Source organism: Astyanax mexicanus, chromosome 17 (genome assembly GCF_023375975.1).
Source record: "Astyanax mexicanus isolate ESR-SI-001 chromosome 17, AstMex3_surface, whole genome shotgun sequence".
Lineage (NCBI taxonomy): Eukaryota > Metazoa > Chordata > Actinopteri > Characiformes > Acestrorhamphidae > Astyanax > Astyanax mexicanus.
The window spans coordinates 43,167,096-43,183,642 of NC_064424.1; the positions used below are offsets into that span (position 1 = coordinate 43,167,096).

The 16,547-nt window shown below is 36.0% G+C and overlaps 1 protein-coding gene across 1 annotated transcript; it reads right to left on the bottom strand.

The window, feature by feature from the left end:
• Positions 1 to 1,809: 1,809 nt before the first annotated feature.
• On the bottom strand, positions 1,810 to 16,238 carry oacyl (O-acyltransferase like). The gene is made up of 16 exons (XM_022676544.2): positions 16,102 to 16,238; positions 14,560 to 14,740; positions 12,940 to 13,073; positions 12,660 to 12,738; positions 11,893 to 12,028; positions 11,201 to 11,445; positions 10,791 to 10,961; positions 9,296 to 9,398; positions 9,027 to 9,128; positions 7,731 to 7,896; positions 7,153 to 7,232; positions 6,875 to 6,985; positions 4,082 to 4,205; positions 3,356 to 3,542; positions 3,099 to 3,241; positions 1,810 to 2,680 (listed from the first exon to the last, which is right to left on the bottom strand). Exons 2-16 carry the CDS (start codon positions 14,717 to 14,719, stop codon positions 2,576 to 2,578), a joined length of 2,046 nt encoding a protein of 681 aa, XP_022532265.2. The 5' UTR covers positions 14,720 to 14,740; positions 16,102 to 16,238; the 3' UTR covers positions 1,810 to 2,575.
• Positions 16,239 to 16,547: the final 309 nt, after the last annotated feature.

Consider the following 16,547-nt stretch of genomic DNA (forward strand, 5'->3'; position numbering starts at 1 on the left):
AAAAAAAACACTGAATTTAAGTCATGTCCAACCTTTTGACTTGTAACATTTATTCATTTAATTACCTGAATAGGAAAATAAAATCAGATACAAGCTTTCTGATCCCTGGTGGATTATCACATGCACTGCCTGCACCTAAAAATTATATTAGTAACACATTTCTTAGTCTTAATATGACTCAGTCATTCATATAGGAAAATGTGCTTAAAACAATATTTAAAAGTGTCCAGCTTATTAAGGGCTAATTCATCAACAAAGTCATATCAGTGTACAGTTAATAACAGGTTATTTGTTTCAGTGTGTTCCTCCCCAGTTCCTCCACCAGAGGGTACTGACATATCAGACAGGCCTCTTTTGGCAGCAGGAAAATGATCAGTGTTCAGGCAGTGTGCTATTCTCATCTCAGTTTCTAGAATTTACTTCTGGGATCAATAAGGTATCTATCTTATAAAGGAAAATCATGAAAATTATGAGGGGTGCCTAAACTTTTTTTTTACCAACTTTATACCACTGTATGCATGTTGGGTGGATGTGTTAAATTTAGCTCCTTTAACCACAGACGCAGTGAGACGCAGCTGTCAATCACTTCATTAATAAGCATAACCCCACCTTTTTATGATATTGCAGAGTAAAGTGATTTAAAAAAATTAAAAAAAAAGATTTTTTGGGGAAATGTAGCAATATTAGCACTAAGTTTTGGAAATAGACACTGGAGATGAAAAGACAGTTTAGGAAAGAAAAAAATATGGAAAATGGAACAGACCCTAGATCTGTGTTGGCTTTACTTTTGAGAATCATTCATTGTGCTCTCTATGCTTATACACAGTCACAGTTTTTTACTTGATGTTTTCTATGTCTATTAACATCTTAACTCCCATACAAAACAGCTTCATCATCATCAGTGTTTGACCATATTAGGCTGAAGCTAATGCAGCTTCTGAAGGCTGAAGAACACAGCCAGCCAACGTGGCTCAGCACACAGCCTCAGATACATTAAACGACATACTTCTAAAATCACTTGATGCTAAAGAGCTAAATGGCCTCTTGAGGCTGATTATGCTGGTCAGTTTGGTAGTGAGATATGCGTTGAGGCCTGCTGTGTGTGAGTAATATCCCATTAGAGGCAGACTGGAATCAAAACACTTCTGTGTTCCTAATCAGAAACCCAGCAGGAACCAAAGTGCAGCCTGGATTCAACTTGAGTTCAACAGAGTGCTGAAGATTCAGAGCTAAAACAAAGTGTTGTAACCAGCAGAGGGCACAGACAGCAAAAAAAACGCCAAAAACACCAGCTTTCTTTAATAAACAGCTTCATTTTACAAGAAACTCCATTATTCTCCATCAAACAACTCAATGTACAATAAACACCATCATTTTTTTATCCACCTAATACCACCATTCCTTACAAACATCATACTTTCCCAAGCCATTTCTCTCAGCCATCTCACCAACACTCCATTTTAGACCAAACACTATCTTTCTATGCAAAATACGGTACCACTTTAAAATAAGACTACCTTTATAAAGAGTTTATAAATGGTTTACAATACGTTTATTAATGGTTACTAATTAGGTTGAAAATGCCTTAAAAATTAAATGCATTAATAATCAGTTATAACACATACGTAGAAAGGGCAACAATATAGACGGCTGTAGGTTCACTATTTGGCATACAACAGGTCATTGTTGCCCTTTTTATGTATGTGTTATAACTGATTATTAATGATTTTTAAGGCATTTACAACCTAATTAGTAACCACTAATAAACAAATTGCAAACCATTTATAAACCCTTTATAAAGGTAGTCTTATTTTAAAGTGTTTCCCAAAATACTATAATTATCCAACAAATAACATCATTCTCTATTAGATACCGTTATTATCCAACAAATAACTTTATTAACAAAATTATTTTAACTGCACTATTATAATGTATTGGTATAGGTCACTAAATATGTACAGGAAATATATTTTCCCAATTTCCAGTTTTGTTTATTTTGTCTCATAAACTGGAACATATATTTTAGCTATATACAATTTGGACACACCTTCTCATTCAATATATTTTTTCCATTGTAAATGAATACTAAAATCCTCCAGACTATGAAACAAACAGGAACACATCAGGAATCATGCAGTAACTTAAAAGTGTTAAACAAACAAAAATGCTATGTGAAGCTTTTAGCTGGGTTCTTATCCATCCTTATTCTTGCCATAATATGGATTAAAACATTACACAGATAAGGCTATTCACTGTGTACCAACTCTACCACTTCACTACTTTACAACTAATGCTCTCAAACACATTATATCAAGTAATTAACTCTTGATGAGTTCAGCACAGCTGTTAACTGAAAGCTTGAATTCCAGGTGACTCTACCTCATAAAGCTGAAGATGTGCAAAGCTTTCATCTAAGCAAGAAGAAACACTTTTACTTTACTAAATAATTTCATATGTTTTTCTTCATAATAAAACACTAAATTTAAAATGTGTCCAAGCGTTTGACTGGTACTGTTTATTTTTAAATAAGTTATAATTATATCACATTTGACACTATGCTAAAATGAGTGCATGCTTATCCTTTAGCTTTTCTCAGAAATAGAAAAGGCTTCTCAATCAGCACAGTCAGAGCAAATCCCAGCACTACGGTTAGCACCACGTGGCCCAGGAACAGGTACAACTGGAGAGAAACAAAAAGAGAAGCAGGTAAACTCTGAAACTTTATTTTAGAAGACACAGTAAATGTCTCTTGAGTTTTGTCCATATAGTATAATTGAGCTTAAATCAAAACTTATTCTATTACTGTATTTTTTTGCACTATACTTACGTGACTAGTGCTAGTGGTTAGCTATTAATGTTAATGCTGCTGCACCCAGCCTTAGTGGAAATCTGGAAATCTAAGCTTACTATAAATAAACGAAAGTGCTTTACTCACCTGAACAAACTTTAAAAGTAAATGTTTTTTAAGAATTACAGTTTACAGTTTAGCTTACTTAACTTTGTTGAGGAACTAGACCAGAAAATAGACGTTTATTGGTAGTGCGCCATATAATCTGATGCGCTTTACAGTGCCAGTCAGTATTTGTTTGATTACTCACAAAGTTAAGGTCAGTGTAGTGGATTGGGGTCTCCTGCTTGCCGTTGTAGAGTAAAATGAGGATAGGGTGGATCAGATAACAGGCAAAACTGATGTTGGACAGAGGGATCCACACATTTAGAGACAATATCCTATTTACAAACCCTGCAAAGAGAGAGAGAGAGAGACAATTAAAAAGAGAATGAACACACCTGAACACAATGATCGCTTTCTATTTCTAATCATATCATAATATGAATCTAAGGCCATTTTTCATACCGCCATAGCCCTCCTCACAAGCCAGGATGATCCAGATCACAGCCAGAGCCCACAGTGAGCGATGGAGCCCCTGATAAACTGCATGGGTGAGCGATGCCTGAGCTGGAACTTCTCGCAGCACATAAGCCAAAGCCACCAGCGAAGCCATGACTGACAGAGAAATTAACCAACCAGCAACTGCATGCCACTGAAAATCAACAATATGATGAACTATATTGGCTTTAAGAAAATGCACCACTTCAAATGCACTGTTAGTCATGTGTTTATTTCTTAGCCATTGTTCCTTAGCCACCATTTCAACAATTTTTCTTTTCAATATTACATACATTTTCCTCTTCCGTCCACATCCAGGGAGGTTAGCTACAGTGACATGGGCGGTAAACTTCTTAATGACATTATGCACAGTGTATATATATGTCTGTATTGTTGCAAATATATCAAGATGGTGATTTTGTGGACCCAGAGAGGTAAAAGGTAGCAATATTTTGTCCAATAAATTCATGCTGTTCTGTGTTGAATGATTTGGATTTTTTTCTTAGTGCAAACCAAAAAAATCCACAGCATTCAGAAATACAGCGATTTCTTTGCATTGACAACAATATGCCCCTATCACTAGCATTGAGATCACCAAGATCATTTCACACCAGAGTTCTCCTTTAAGTTTCATATTGCAATATTGTTCTGGACAAATGCTGTCCAGCAGTTCAGCAGTTCAGTGCATTTTACCTGCTTTTTTAACAAAGCTTCTTTCTTGTTTGCCATGTAAAGTCCAGCAAGGATGCCCAGGAGATATGGGCCGTATCTGGTGTAGGGTTTGTTGTAGTAATATTGAAAGTAGCTCTCATATGCTCTAAAAGTAAAAACAACAATAAATATCATTCAGTCATTCTGTTAGATTACAAAGTACACTGCTTAAAAAAATCAAGGGAATGCTTAATCATCACAGTATGACACAAAATCAGTTTGGATGCATAAGCTTCACATACATCACGTCTAACTGCTTTGGTGCAAATAAGAGTGCAACAAGAGGCAACAACAAGATAACCCCCAAAATTGCTACTGTCCTTGTCACTACTGGTAGCATGAGCGGCTACCTGCAGGCTTTTCAGGTTGCACAGATATAGTCCAGCTCTTCCAGGATTATGCATCTATACATGTTGTTGTATGGGCAGCCGCAGGAGCATGGAGTTCATACCAGGATGGAGCAGGACAGCAGGACAGGGCATCAAATCAAAGGGCATCAAATCAAAAGCAAGGCAAATACTGTATGTGCTCTAATGAAGGCACTAATGCCATTGAATGGTCTCCATATTGGCCTCTGGGACATGTCCCCTTCACATTTTATAATTATCCTCTAAAACTTCTCCCCCACTCCCGCACACACATTTAACATAAAATAGTATGTAGCCTTGTTGAATTTCCTTGTTATTTAAATAAAGTTTTAGGGGAAATTCTAAAAAAAGTCTGTTTTATACTAAAAAAAGTCTGTTCTATTAAATTTTAAATTTTCTATCTATTATGCATTGATTGTTTTGCTCTATTGATTTCTACTGTATAGTATTGATGATGTAGATGATGATGATTATTTTAATATGTATTTTTATATTGGGTTTTTTTAATGCAATGTAAAGCGTCTTTAAGTTTCCTGAAAAGCGCTATAAAAATAAAATGTATTATTATTATTATTATTATTATTATTATTATTATTTGTATAATAGTTTATTAATGCTCACACATTTTAATTCAATCATTTCTGTTGTGATCTTTTGAGGTGGTGCAAGGTGATTGGTTCAGTTGTAAGTCAGTTCAAAGCCTGAATAGTGGGCGGGGCAAGGAGCTGAATTTGAAGCAGTGGAGAAAAGAGAGAGAGAACAAGAGAGACAGAGAGAGAGAGAATGAGAGAGAGAGGCTGAGAAAGAATGAGAGAGAGTGTAAATTGGAATTCATGCCAATTAAGCTATTTTAAATTTAAAATGTAAAAAAAATTGGCGAGAGAAAGGGAAAGAGAATTTGAGACAGAAAATAAGAGGGAGAGAGTGAGAGCAAGCACAAGAGTGATAAAGCAAGAGAGAGAGAGAGAAAGAGAGAAATAAAGCTTTTTTTTCAGTGTATGTGAAGTCATTGACCGGACTGAATAACACAGTAACCTGTATTGATTATGTTCTGTAGAAAACACTTCAGTAATTTATGGTTCGTGACTCATACAAAAGCATTTCTCAAATAGCTCCATTGTGAACTCAACTGGAACAAGGTAAGCCCTGATAAGGCTTTATAACACTGTGTGAGGAATTCCCTTCAAAAGGAATATTATTTAATCCAGTTCAGCCTTTTACTACTGCTGATGAAAATGAGCTATTTTGGCTGAACTGGGTTATAATTTTCATTATAAAGCATAGTAGAAAGAATGTGGACACCCCTGTGTTATGCTACTGCTAAAAATAAATCAAGTTCAATTCAATTCAAGGTGCATTACCTGCCACCTGATGACACTTTCTAAAGCTCTGCTTGGCTTATTATTGATCAAGTACGTCTATTTTTTATAGTTTGGCCCTGTTAAATAAAAAAATAATAATAAATAAATAAAAATACAGTACCAGTCAAACGTTTGAACACACCTCTTCTCATTCAATGTATTTTTTTTCTTTTTACAGTTTTTTTTAAATTGTAAATTTAATATTAAAGATTATTTTAAAGCTCTACAGGAACACTTGTAGAATTATTTTGTAAACAAAAAAGGTTAAACAAACCAGAATATGTTTTGTACTTTAGTATTTGTATTAAGTAGCCACATTTATCTTTGAGGACAGATCTGCACACTCTTGGTATTTTAATCTTCATGTCTTCATGAGGGAGAGTCACCTGGAATAGTTTTCTCAGCGTCTTGAAGGAAGGAGTTCCTGGAGGTGCTGAACAATAGTTGTAGGAATAACACCTTTTTACTGTTTACTACGTAATTCCATGTGTCCCTTAACTGTTTTCATGTCTTTAATAATAATCTACCATGTAGAAACTAAAAAACTGCCACTGCGATCGGAAGATCGCTGGTTCGAATCCCATTCATGCAGCTTGCCATCAGCTGCCGGAACCCCGAGAGAGCACAATTGGCCTTGCTCTCTCTGGGTGGGTAGATGGCGCTCTCTCCTCTCATCGCTCCTGGAGTGATGTTGATCAGCACAAGGCGTCTGTGAGCTGATGTAGCTGCGCTTTTCTCCGAGCTTTCAAAAAGAGGCGGTGGCTGACTTCAAGTGTGTTGAAGGAGGTGTGTGCTAGTCTTCACCCTCCTTGTGTAGCTTCACCTGTGATGGCAGTATACAGCTGAGTAGCAGCTAAACAGGTGGGACAATTGACTTAGCTAAATTGGGAGAAAATGGGAAGAAATTTAAATAAATTTATTTAAAAAGTTATGAAAAAATAAAGAAATAAAGAAAAACGCTGAATGAGAAAGTGTGTCCATATTTTTGACTGGTACTGTATATTGCAACACCCAATAATGAACAGTACGTGATGTGTTTTTCCTACAGTGTGGTGGGCTGATGTACAGGCAGGTGCAGATATGCAGTGATTAAAGCACCAGCCAAGCTCGACAGGATCAGCAGAGTCATCGCCACAGCAAGTAGCACAAATTTATTCCTGAAACATACAGATAAAACAGAATATAGCATATATTACTGTAAACACACATAAAATACTGATTTTTTTTTTTTTAGTTTATACATGATTTTCTTTTTTGGCTGCAAAACATGATTTGTATTTCTCTTTTGTTCAGTTTTGCCTCAAACAATGTAAAGTGTACTCACAGTCTGTAGAGAAAAATGAGCAAAGGTGTAGTCATGTAGAACTGGAAATCAATGGAGAGATACCAGGTCCAAGGAGCACACTGCAGTTAAAAAGAGTAGATATCTTTACATTTTACAAATTTAATACAGTTCAGCAGCTTCAGATAGTTTTAAGAGTTCAGAAATCAGTATTTGGTGGAACAGCTCTGGTTCTCCTCCACCAGTCTTACACACTGCTTTTAGATAACTTTATGCTGCTTTACTCCTGGTGCAAAAAATCAAGCAGTTCAGCTTGGTTTGATGGCTTGTGATCATCCATCTTCCTCTTGATTATATTCCAGAGGTTTTCAATTTAGTAAAATCAAAGGAACTCATCATTTTAAGAGCTCTCTTATCTTATAATCTTCATCTACAGTGGTTATCTGTCTGGTATGGGTGGATAACCTAAGAATCAGAGACCCATTGACAAAAAGCAAATTGTGTGATGTTAGATGACTGGGTCAGAACATCTTTGAACAGGAAAACAGGGGTGTAATAAAGTAATTACAGGCAGACAGACAAAGATATAGACAGATCAAACCAAGGTCTCATAATCGTACTATATCAGTGATGGTGAAGAGGTTGTTGATGAGCAGCAGGTTGGACCACCAGTACTTCTTACAGTTGAGGATTTCATCCTCAGCCATAAACCAGAAAACTCCTCTCTGAAGCAGCGAGAAGACTGAGATGATCAGACATACGATGAAGAGGTGCAGGGGCTGGATCCTGTACAAAAACAGAACGTTTACTGAGGTTGTACATTGAAACCTTAAAATTACTAAATCTATCTATCTATCTATCTATCTATCTATCTATCTATCTATCTATCTATCTATCTATCTATCTATCTATCTATCTATCTATCTATCTATCTATCTATCTATCTATCTATCTAAAATGTTACGATGGAACTGGCTCTCATCAGGACCACCCCAGTAAAGGCCAAGTTACTCAGAGTTACCAGCCTCAGAAACAGTAAGTTAACAGCTCCCCAGATAAACAAACTTGGATACTGTATATGTGTAGATCAGGGGTGTCCAAACTTTTTTTGTTGGGGGCCAGAAGGAGAAATATATTTGAAGTCACGGGCCACAGACTCTATAATAAAACAAATAATGAAATATACCACTTTAAATAATACTTTTTTCCTGATTATTTCATTTACACACCATTTTACTTGACTTACTATCTTTATCTTTGACAGTGTTGTGTAAACTAAGATTTTTCAAATTGATGTTTCATTTCATGATGTCTCTTAATATTAAACTCCATAATTACGGCAACTTTTAGACTCTTTGGCCCGTTTTCTGTGCTAAAACTGCACAGCCTCTCCGCTTTTAGACTCTTTGGCCCGTTTTTTGTGCTAAAACTGCGCACTCTCTCCGCTTTTAGACTCTTTGGCCCGTTTTTCTGCGCTAAAAATGTGCACCCTCTCTGCTTTTAGAATTTTTGGCCCGTTTTTTTCTGCACTAAAACTGCGCACCCACTCCACTTTTAGAATCGTTTGCCTGTTTTTCTGCGCTAAAACTTTACTCTCTCCGCTTTTAGACTCTGTGGTCCGATTTTCTGAGCTAGAAATGCGCACTCTCTCCGCTTTTAGACTCTTTGGCCCGTTTTTCTGCGCTAAAACTTCACTCTCTCCGCTTTTAGACTCTTTGGCTCGTTTCTGACGCCTAGCGTTCAAACTTTGAATCTCCCATTATAAAAACCTGCTTAACAGCGGGCCAACTTTCATTCTATTTCTAAAATACTTCGCGGGCCGCTCCAAAAAAGGAAACGGGCCGCAAATGGCAACGCAGGCCGTAGTTTGGACACCCCTGGTGTAGATTAACAGGATATGATTTAATATACTGGACCTTTTGAACCTCTTAAAAAGGAAGTGTCCAACCAGACGGAGGCTGAGTGTGTTTTCTGACCTCTGGATGGAGGTGAGTAGAGACTTAGCACTCAGGAGACCACTGGCAAAAACAAACCAACCAACAAACAAATAAATATATTAGGAAAATCAATTCATGCTGATCTATAAAATGTAAATAACATAGATATATTTAAGCTGACATAGTTCATCATTCTTACAGTTTTCTCTGATAAGGTCAGACAGACATTATGAGTTCTGGGGTTTTACCCAAGCAACAGGAAAGTGTCCACAGCCAGGTAAACCGGCCCACTGAAGGCGAACACATAGAGAGGGCTGCTCTGGACAGCTTGTCTCCATCGCTTATCGTTATCTGGACACAACACAAACAAGTCATTCATGCAGATGCAGTCATTTGACTCTGCACCTGAGGTTATACAAACACTAACACAAAGCAACTGTACTGAGTCACACATTTTCCCTTCCTCATCAAAATTAGTGCATCATACACTCAACAGATTAGACGTATTAAAATATTAAACAAACCAGTCTGTTCAATCAGTTTCCTCAAACTGTTCATGCAGATCTGACAAATAGGTTGCATTGTTTGGAATTGGAATTGTATAGGACTATATAAATACATCATATGTACAATGTTTGTGGATGACCTATCTAATAAAGTCTTTCAGCTACTAGGAGTGGTTCTAGGTGCCCCACAGGGGCATTTCAGGGTCCCATCTAAAATCTGATTGGCCGCCTGATGTGTTCCTGTGCTGTCACGCATTTGTCCTTTGCAAAGACTAGGGCTGCTAATGAGCCAAATAGGAATGTCTATTGTGAACAAAGCTTATGTATAAGAGATGCGTTGGACAACAAAATTCACAAAATCCCCAAAACATAAACAAACATTATTATAATAATTTTCAAATAACTGCAAAAATTAATAAAGTAGCCAAATATATTTACAAAAATATATATTTAATATAGATTTTTTTTCTGTTTTGAAAATTTGCAACATACACATTTCCTTTTTTTTTATTTGTGGCACCATATTAACTCCATAGATTTTACTGTGTAAGTTTTTAAATTACATTCAAGTGTTTGAACATGGTGTGACTAGTAAAACAATACTTAGCCCCTCTATGAATGTTTTGAGGGTTATACACTGACTTGCCAAAAGTCATGGGAGAGCATCAAGATAGGACACTGGAGCAATGGAAGAAGATCATATGGTCTGATTCACTCCAGATTTCAGTCCAGATTTTTCCAGTTTTAGAATGACGGCGCATCAGGGTAAGAAGGGGCGGGGTTATGATCTGGGATTGCTGCAGTTGGTCTGCAGGTCTAGGTTCATCAACAGTATGTGCTGAAAGAATGAGGTCAGCTGATCACCTGAATATACTGAATATAAACCAGGTTATTCCATCAATGGATACTTTTTTTTTTCTTCCCTGATGGCACGGCCATATTCCAAGATGACAATGCCAGGATTCATGGGACTGGAATTGTGAAAGAGTGGTCTCACATGCCTCTCACAGCAAGAAATGACAGAAAACATAGGATAGAGTACTAGTCCCACGCTCCAAGATATTGGAGATATTGAAATTTACTAATTAATGCAAGAAGAAGCAGGATAAACTCTTTTTACAATGTTGATGAATGAGAATATACCAAAAAAAATCTAAAACCTTTCCTTTTTTTGTTTTTTTTTAATTCTGTTTTATCTCTTTATCCTCTCCTTGCTCTTCTCTTGCTCTTAACTGACCAAGGCTGCTCCAGGCGCTGAGCTGGACAGTGTGACCGCAGATGATCCATAGCAGGCTGAGGATACGGATCCCGTTCAGAGAGGAGTAACTGCGTCCAATATTCTCAGTGTTAAACACACCAACACTGCTGACCTGCACTGAAAAACACTGCACATACTGCAGCATACGACCTGAGAGAGAGAAAGAGAGAGAGAGAAAGAGAGAGGGGGAGAGACAATCTATCTATATGTCTGTGGAAGTAAAACAGTTTCACCAGATTTTGAAATTTAAAAGCATTGAGAAAGTCTTACTTCCATACCAGCCCCTCTGACTGTCAATCACATTATTTTAGACTGAGTGTTTAAACACAGTCTGTGACTGTGTGTGTGTTTGTGTGTGTGTGTGTGTGTGTGTGTGTGTGTGTACTTGCTCATTGTTCTGTCCTCCTGGTCCTTCTCTTCACTGCTGTCCCGTGCTGCTGTAGTGTCTCTGAGTGAAATGCATTCTTTGCTCTGATTGGGCGAGCCATTAGCCAGCAGTGCTCCATATTGGTTGGTTTTTGAGAGCAGTGTCGATTCGACCCCTGGCCTGACCTCTCTCCGGCTCCTCCGCCTGACCGCCGCCACATAAACGGACGCAGCGATAGGCAGAGCCATCATCAGGACACACACACAGCTGAGGAAAACACAGACACACAGGCTGTGCTTGAACACTTTTTTTTTTAAATAATGTGATTAACGCAAAACCTGGTAGATTTAAACCTTATAATGGAATGGATAATGTTGATTTGCTATTTTAATGGTAATGAAAATATGATGATGAGAAACTTGTTTATTGAATCATTTCTTCCAAAATCAAGAGTGTCAACAAGGAGTAACTGTCTCTTCTGTCCAGAAAAAAAGCTTTCTATTAGATTTTGGACCATTGCTGTAAAGATTTGATTGCATTTAGCAATTGCTGGAAGGCTTTATACACCACTAGCTCACACCTGGCATTAGTCATGGTGCCAACCAACTCATGTTCTGTTCTAGACATAATTTACTGGTTTCTCTACATAGACCACACAAGTATATGTGCCCAGTGGGTTTTTATGCATTTGTGTGTGTGTGTGTTTGTACTCACAGGCAGATTACAGCTGACCGGTCGGGTGTGATGTTGGTGCTGATACACTGAGTCATGAATATGCCCAGTGTGGGGTCAGATATTAACAGAGCCGGCACAGGAGGAATCAGAGACACGTGACCCTGGTCAAATGCCTCTGCATGCACACACACACACACACATTTTGAGAGTCATTTGCATCGTTTACATTTAGAAAGGTACTGACATGTAAAAAAGTATTTGTATTATGTAAATGCAACAATAAAATAAAAAGGTTGGGTTTAAAATTTGCTGAAAAATTACAATAAAAATTGAATCATTGTTTTCTATACTATTTTACATTATACTATACTATGCTATACTATTCTATTCTACACTATACTATACTACAGTATACTATACTATGCTATACTACAGTATAATGCACTGTACTAAACTACACTATATTATACTATACTACTATAAAGCTATGTAAATATATAATTACAGTGTAATATAGACATTTCAATTTGAATAACACCAAACATCAAATAAAACTTATAAATTACTTAGAAATAAATAATAATAAATAAGTAATGATGTGTATTTAGTAATAATAATAAGAACACAGTGTTACTGATAATATGGACTAATATGGAGTAATAATAATTTTGCCTGCCAAAAACGAGTGAATGCATGTTGTATAAACCATATAAAAATTGCTTCACTACTGAATGGTACTTTATAACTTAATGATTAAGCTGTTTTTTTTTTTTTAACAAAACAGGGGTGTAAAAGCCGTGTCTCACGATAGACGACAAATGTCCTCACTTCCTCTTCATCACATGAATCTGGCACACATATCCCAACAAAATACTCCACTTCCTCCTGCATAACAAGAGCACAGAGAAACACATCAGAAACACAAAAATGCAGCACAGAGGCGATTTTACGAAAAAACAAGAGGGACCTTCACACAAAGTTCATTGGCATTATGTTGTAAATAAATATATGACACCAGCAGAAATTGTGAAATATATATATATATTTATTTTTTTTATTTTTTTTTAAGTGTATGCTTGTGTGTACCTGTTTGAGGAAGACTTGGCAGTATTGTCCTTTGAAGCCAGGGCCTTTGACAGACACACACTCCTGCAGAGATCCAGCTCTGTTCACATTACCGCCCTCAACATCACTGCCAAGCTTTCCAAAGGCATCATACACTGCTCAGACAACATGAACAGCAGAGAGAAGCATCAACTCAAAAAGACTCTTTTTAGACTCTTATTTTCACCTTGACATACTGTCTTCCACCTATACCCACACCTATATATCGGAATTGCTTTACCCACACTGTAAATGTAATAAATATTACAGTATGCACACTGTAAAGTACTTTTAGTGGATTTTTTTTTCTTTATATCCATCTTTATATCCAACAAGGCTAATTACTGATTTTTAATCTGCCACTGATGAAGCATTACTGTGTAGCTAGCATGCTCATAGGCTGTACTGTCAAGCATCACATCACATTTACGCACCCAGAGAGAGCATGGCCTATTTTGCTCTCTCGGACTCCGGCTGCTGATGGCAAGCAGCATGATCTACTTAGATAAAAGTGGCTTTTATTACAGTATTATTCACAGTACTGCCGTTATTATTATCAAATGCTTCACATTCTTAAATTAGGACCAGTAAAATTAATTTATACTATAAAATAAAGACTTATTTATTGTATATATATATATATATATATATATATATATATATATATATATATATATATATATATATATATATATTATATTATATTCGAAAACACTTATTAAGTACATAGGTACTAAATCAAATATTTTGTGATTCCATTTTGCAAACCTTCTAAAAAAATGCATCCAAAACATCCTTACAAAATAACACTACTATCCTGAACATACAAATAAAAAAAAATCAGCATGCAAGAAAGATATAAGTAAGGGTAAATCTACAGTTACAGTAGCAACAAAAATCACCAGAGTAATCTGTTGCACACAAACAACTTAAACTTCTCATTGACCTTTTTGACATAATATGTTTTATAAAAAATGGACCAACAGAAAAGCTAAAAAAATAATTAAAACACATTGAGACATTAAGAAAGTTTTTTTTATTATTTTAATTATTAAGTAAATTGCTATATCATGATTTTGAGACATTTTATTATTGTTCTGAGATACCAAGTCATTATTTTAAGTTACATTTTGATTATTTTAGAGAACTAAGCCAATATTTTGAGATATTATTATGAGATCTCATAATTCTGAAATTTCACTAATTAAAATACTATAATTTTGATATATTAAGTCCTAATATTTTTGATAATAGCCCAAGTCAATATTGTGAGATAATATCTCATAGTCATTCTTTTGAGATAATTAGACTGTTTTTAGATACTCAATTTTAGATAATCAATTTTTTGTAAAACAAAACAAAAATCATTTTTTTTTATTATTCAGAAAATATACTGCAAATGAAAACAAGCACATATAAAGGCAATTGTATTGTACAAAAGATCTAATGAAAAGGTCAATTTACTTCCCACTATAAATTGTGCAATTCTATGTGTATTCAGAATTGAACAGTTTAATAAAATAACATATTACAGTCCTGCACACATGTTTAATTCCACCTTCATTAAAAAGATAAGTAAGGCATTAAAATATTCTGGCTTACTCTGCACTGCATACTGATCCGGGTTCTCTTTCTCCAGCTCCATCAGGAAGGCTGTTGTGTCCTGCATGCACTTGACGGTGATGTTGAAGGTCTGGCCTGCAGAGCAGAAGATGATGCCAAAGAAGAAGATCAGTCCAGCCGTCCACTTCACCAGCAGCATTGTGCCTGTTCTGAGGGTTCTCTGGACACAATGGAACATTTAAATACGTGTGAAAAAAAGGCACATGATCAGCGGGATGTGTTGTGGTCACGCTTTCTCTATCTTCTAATCCAGCGTGCAAAATCGGAGTTTTCACGCATGAGCGCGAATGCATTGCTGTCAAAAACAGATCTGGTACAGCCACTGTACGATACAGTATTTTAGATTTTTAGATAAGAGTTTAGAACAGATACTCAGGGGTGATGGTGGGACTCAGGGGTGATGGTGGGACACTGTAGATGTCAATTATTAACAAAAAAAAAAATCATTAAATCAGAGCTCAAGAAGTATAATAATGAATAGTGAATAAAAGGAAAGACGCAGTATAGTCATTGCCTGTTCATAACGTACACTAATATCAATCAGTGATTAATTTGTCTAGAAAACCAGATGAACAAAAACACACAAAAAGCAATTGTTTTATATTAACTGTATAAAAATATATACATTTTTGGTGGTGTCAATAGATAAAAAAAATCAAATTACTCATGACAGATTAATCACACAATTTCTCTTCTTAAAATATTAATAATTTGTAATAAAGCGTATTTAAATGTAAATAAAAATAATCAATGTTTGATTGGCATAATCAAATTATAAAACGTGAAATCCACTGGAGATCCTATGTAAACCTAGTTACTTACATGCAGAGCTGGGTGACTCAATTTGGTCCAAAAAACTTTTCAGTTTTTCACTTTTTTTTTTTTGATAATTCACACTTTTTGGACACACCTCCTCCCCATCTTCCTCCTTTCTTTGCCCCCCCCCTTCCGTTCCAGTTCAAGTGCAAATAGACCATTTACAGAATGTTGAAGCAGGCTATTGTTAATTATACCACAGTTAGTTCTGACCCTGCAATTTGATTGGCTGAGAAGCTTTTTAAGAGTGTCATTATCAGCCGGTAATGCACTATAACGAAGCTCTCCATGTATTACTCTGCCACATACAGGTAACCTAGCAACGTTGCAGCACTGTCCAAACTTTATTTGTTGGGGGCCAGAAGGAGAAATATATTTAAGTCACGGGCCACAGACTCTGTAATAAAACAAATAATGAAATATACCACTTTAAATAATACGATTTTCCTGATTATTTCATTTACACACCATTTTACTTCACTTACTATCTTTTTTTTGACAGTGTTGTGTAAACTAAGATTTTTCAAATTGATGTTTAATTTAATGATGTCTCTTAATATAAAACTCCTTAATTACGGCAACTTTTAGACTCTTTGGCCCGTTTTTTTGCGCTTGAAATGCGCTCTCTCCACTTTTAGACTCTTTTGCCCAGTTTTTCTGCACTAGAAATTGGCTTTTCCATGTACAGTAAAGACAAAGCCTCACCTCTTATGAACTGATCTGTGAATGCCTGCAGACTAGAGTTAGAAACAGCAACTGGAACCACTGCGAAACTGATCTTACTGGGTTCTCTTAGTGATTAGCCGGAGGGCTAACACACAGCAGAGACTATTCATGAGATCTGCAAAGAAGAAAATCAGTGTTAGGCAGCACATTGACATAACTGTTAAGTCATAATTCGTGAATGTTTGTTGACGCATACCTACAACATTACTGATACACTGTGTATTTGTGCAGCTGAAATGTGCATAGAACCACCATGGGACCATCCTGAAAATATTGTGCAGATGTACAGCAGGATGAAAAACAAGGTAAGAAAAGTGAGCAACATGCCACATGAAAAAAAAAAAATATATATATATATATATTATACATTCGACTTCAGACATTTTTTATATTTTCCTTATTGTTTATTGGCTGTTTTTTCCTTT

Bases quoted from the DNA above. Each gene is read 5' to 3' on its own strand.
- oacyl (XM_022676544.2), bottom strand. From the start codon at position 14,719: ATGCTGCTGGTGAAGTGGACGGCTGGACTGATCTTCTTCTTTGGCATC. The intron at 10,962-11,200 runs GCAAGTACACAC...TCTCTCTCTCAG, and splicing joins CCAGGAGGACAGAACAATGA to GTCGTATGCTGCAGTATGTG. The intron at 9,399-10,790 runs GTCAGTTAAGAG...TGTTGTGTCCAG, and splicing joins CAGCGCCTGGAGCAGCCTTG to ATAACGATAAGCGATGGAGA.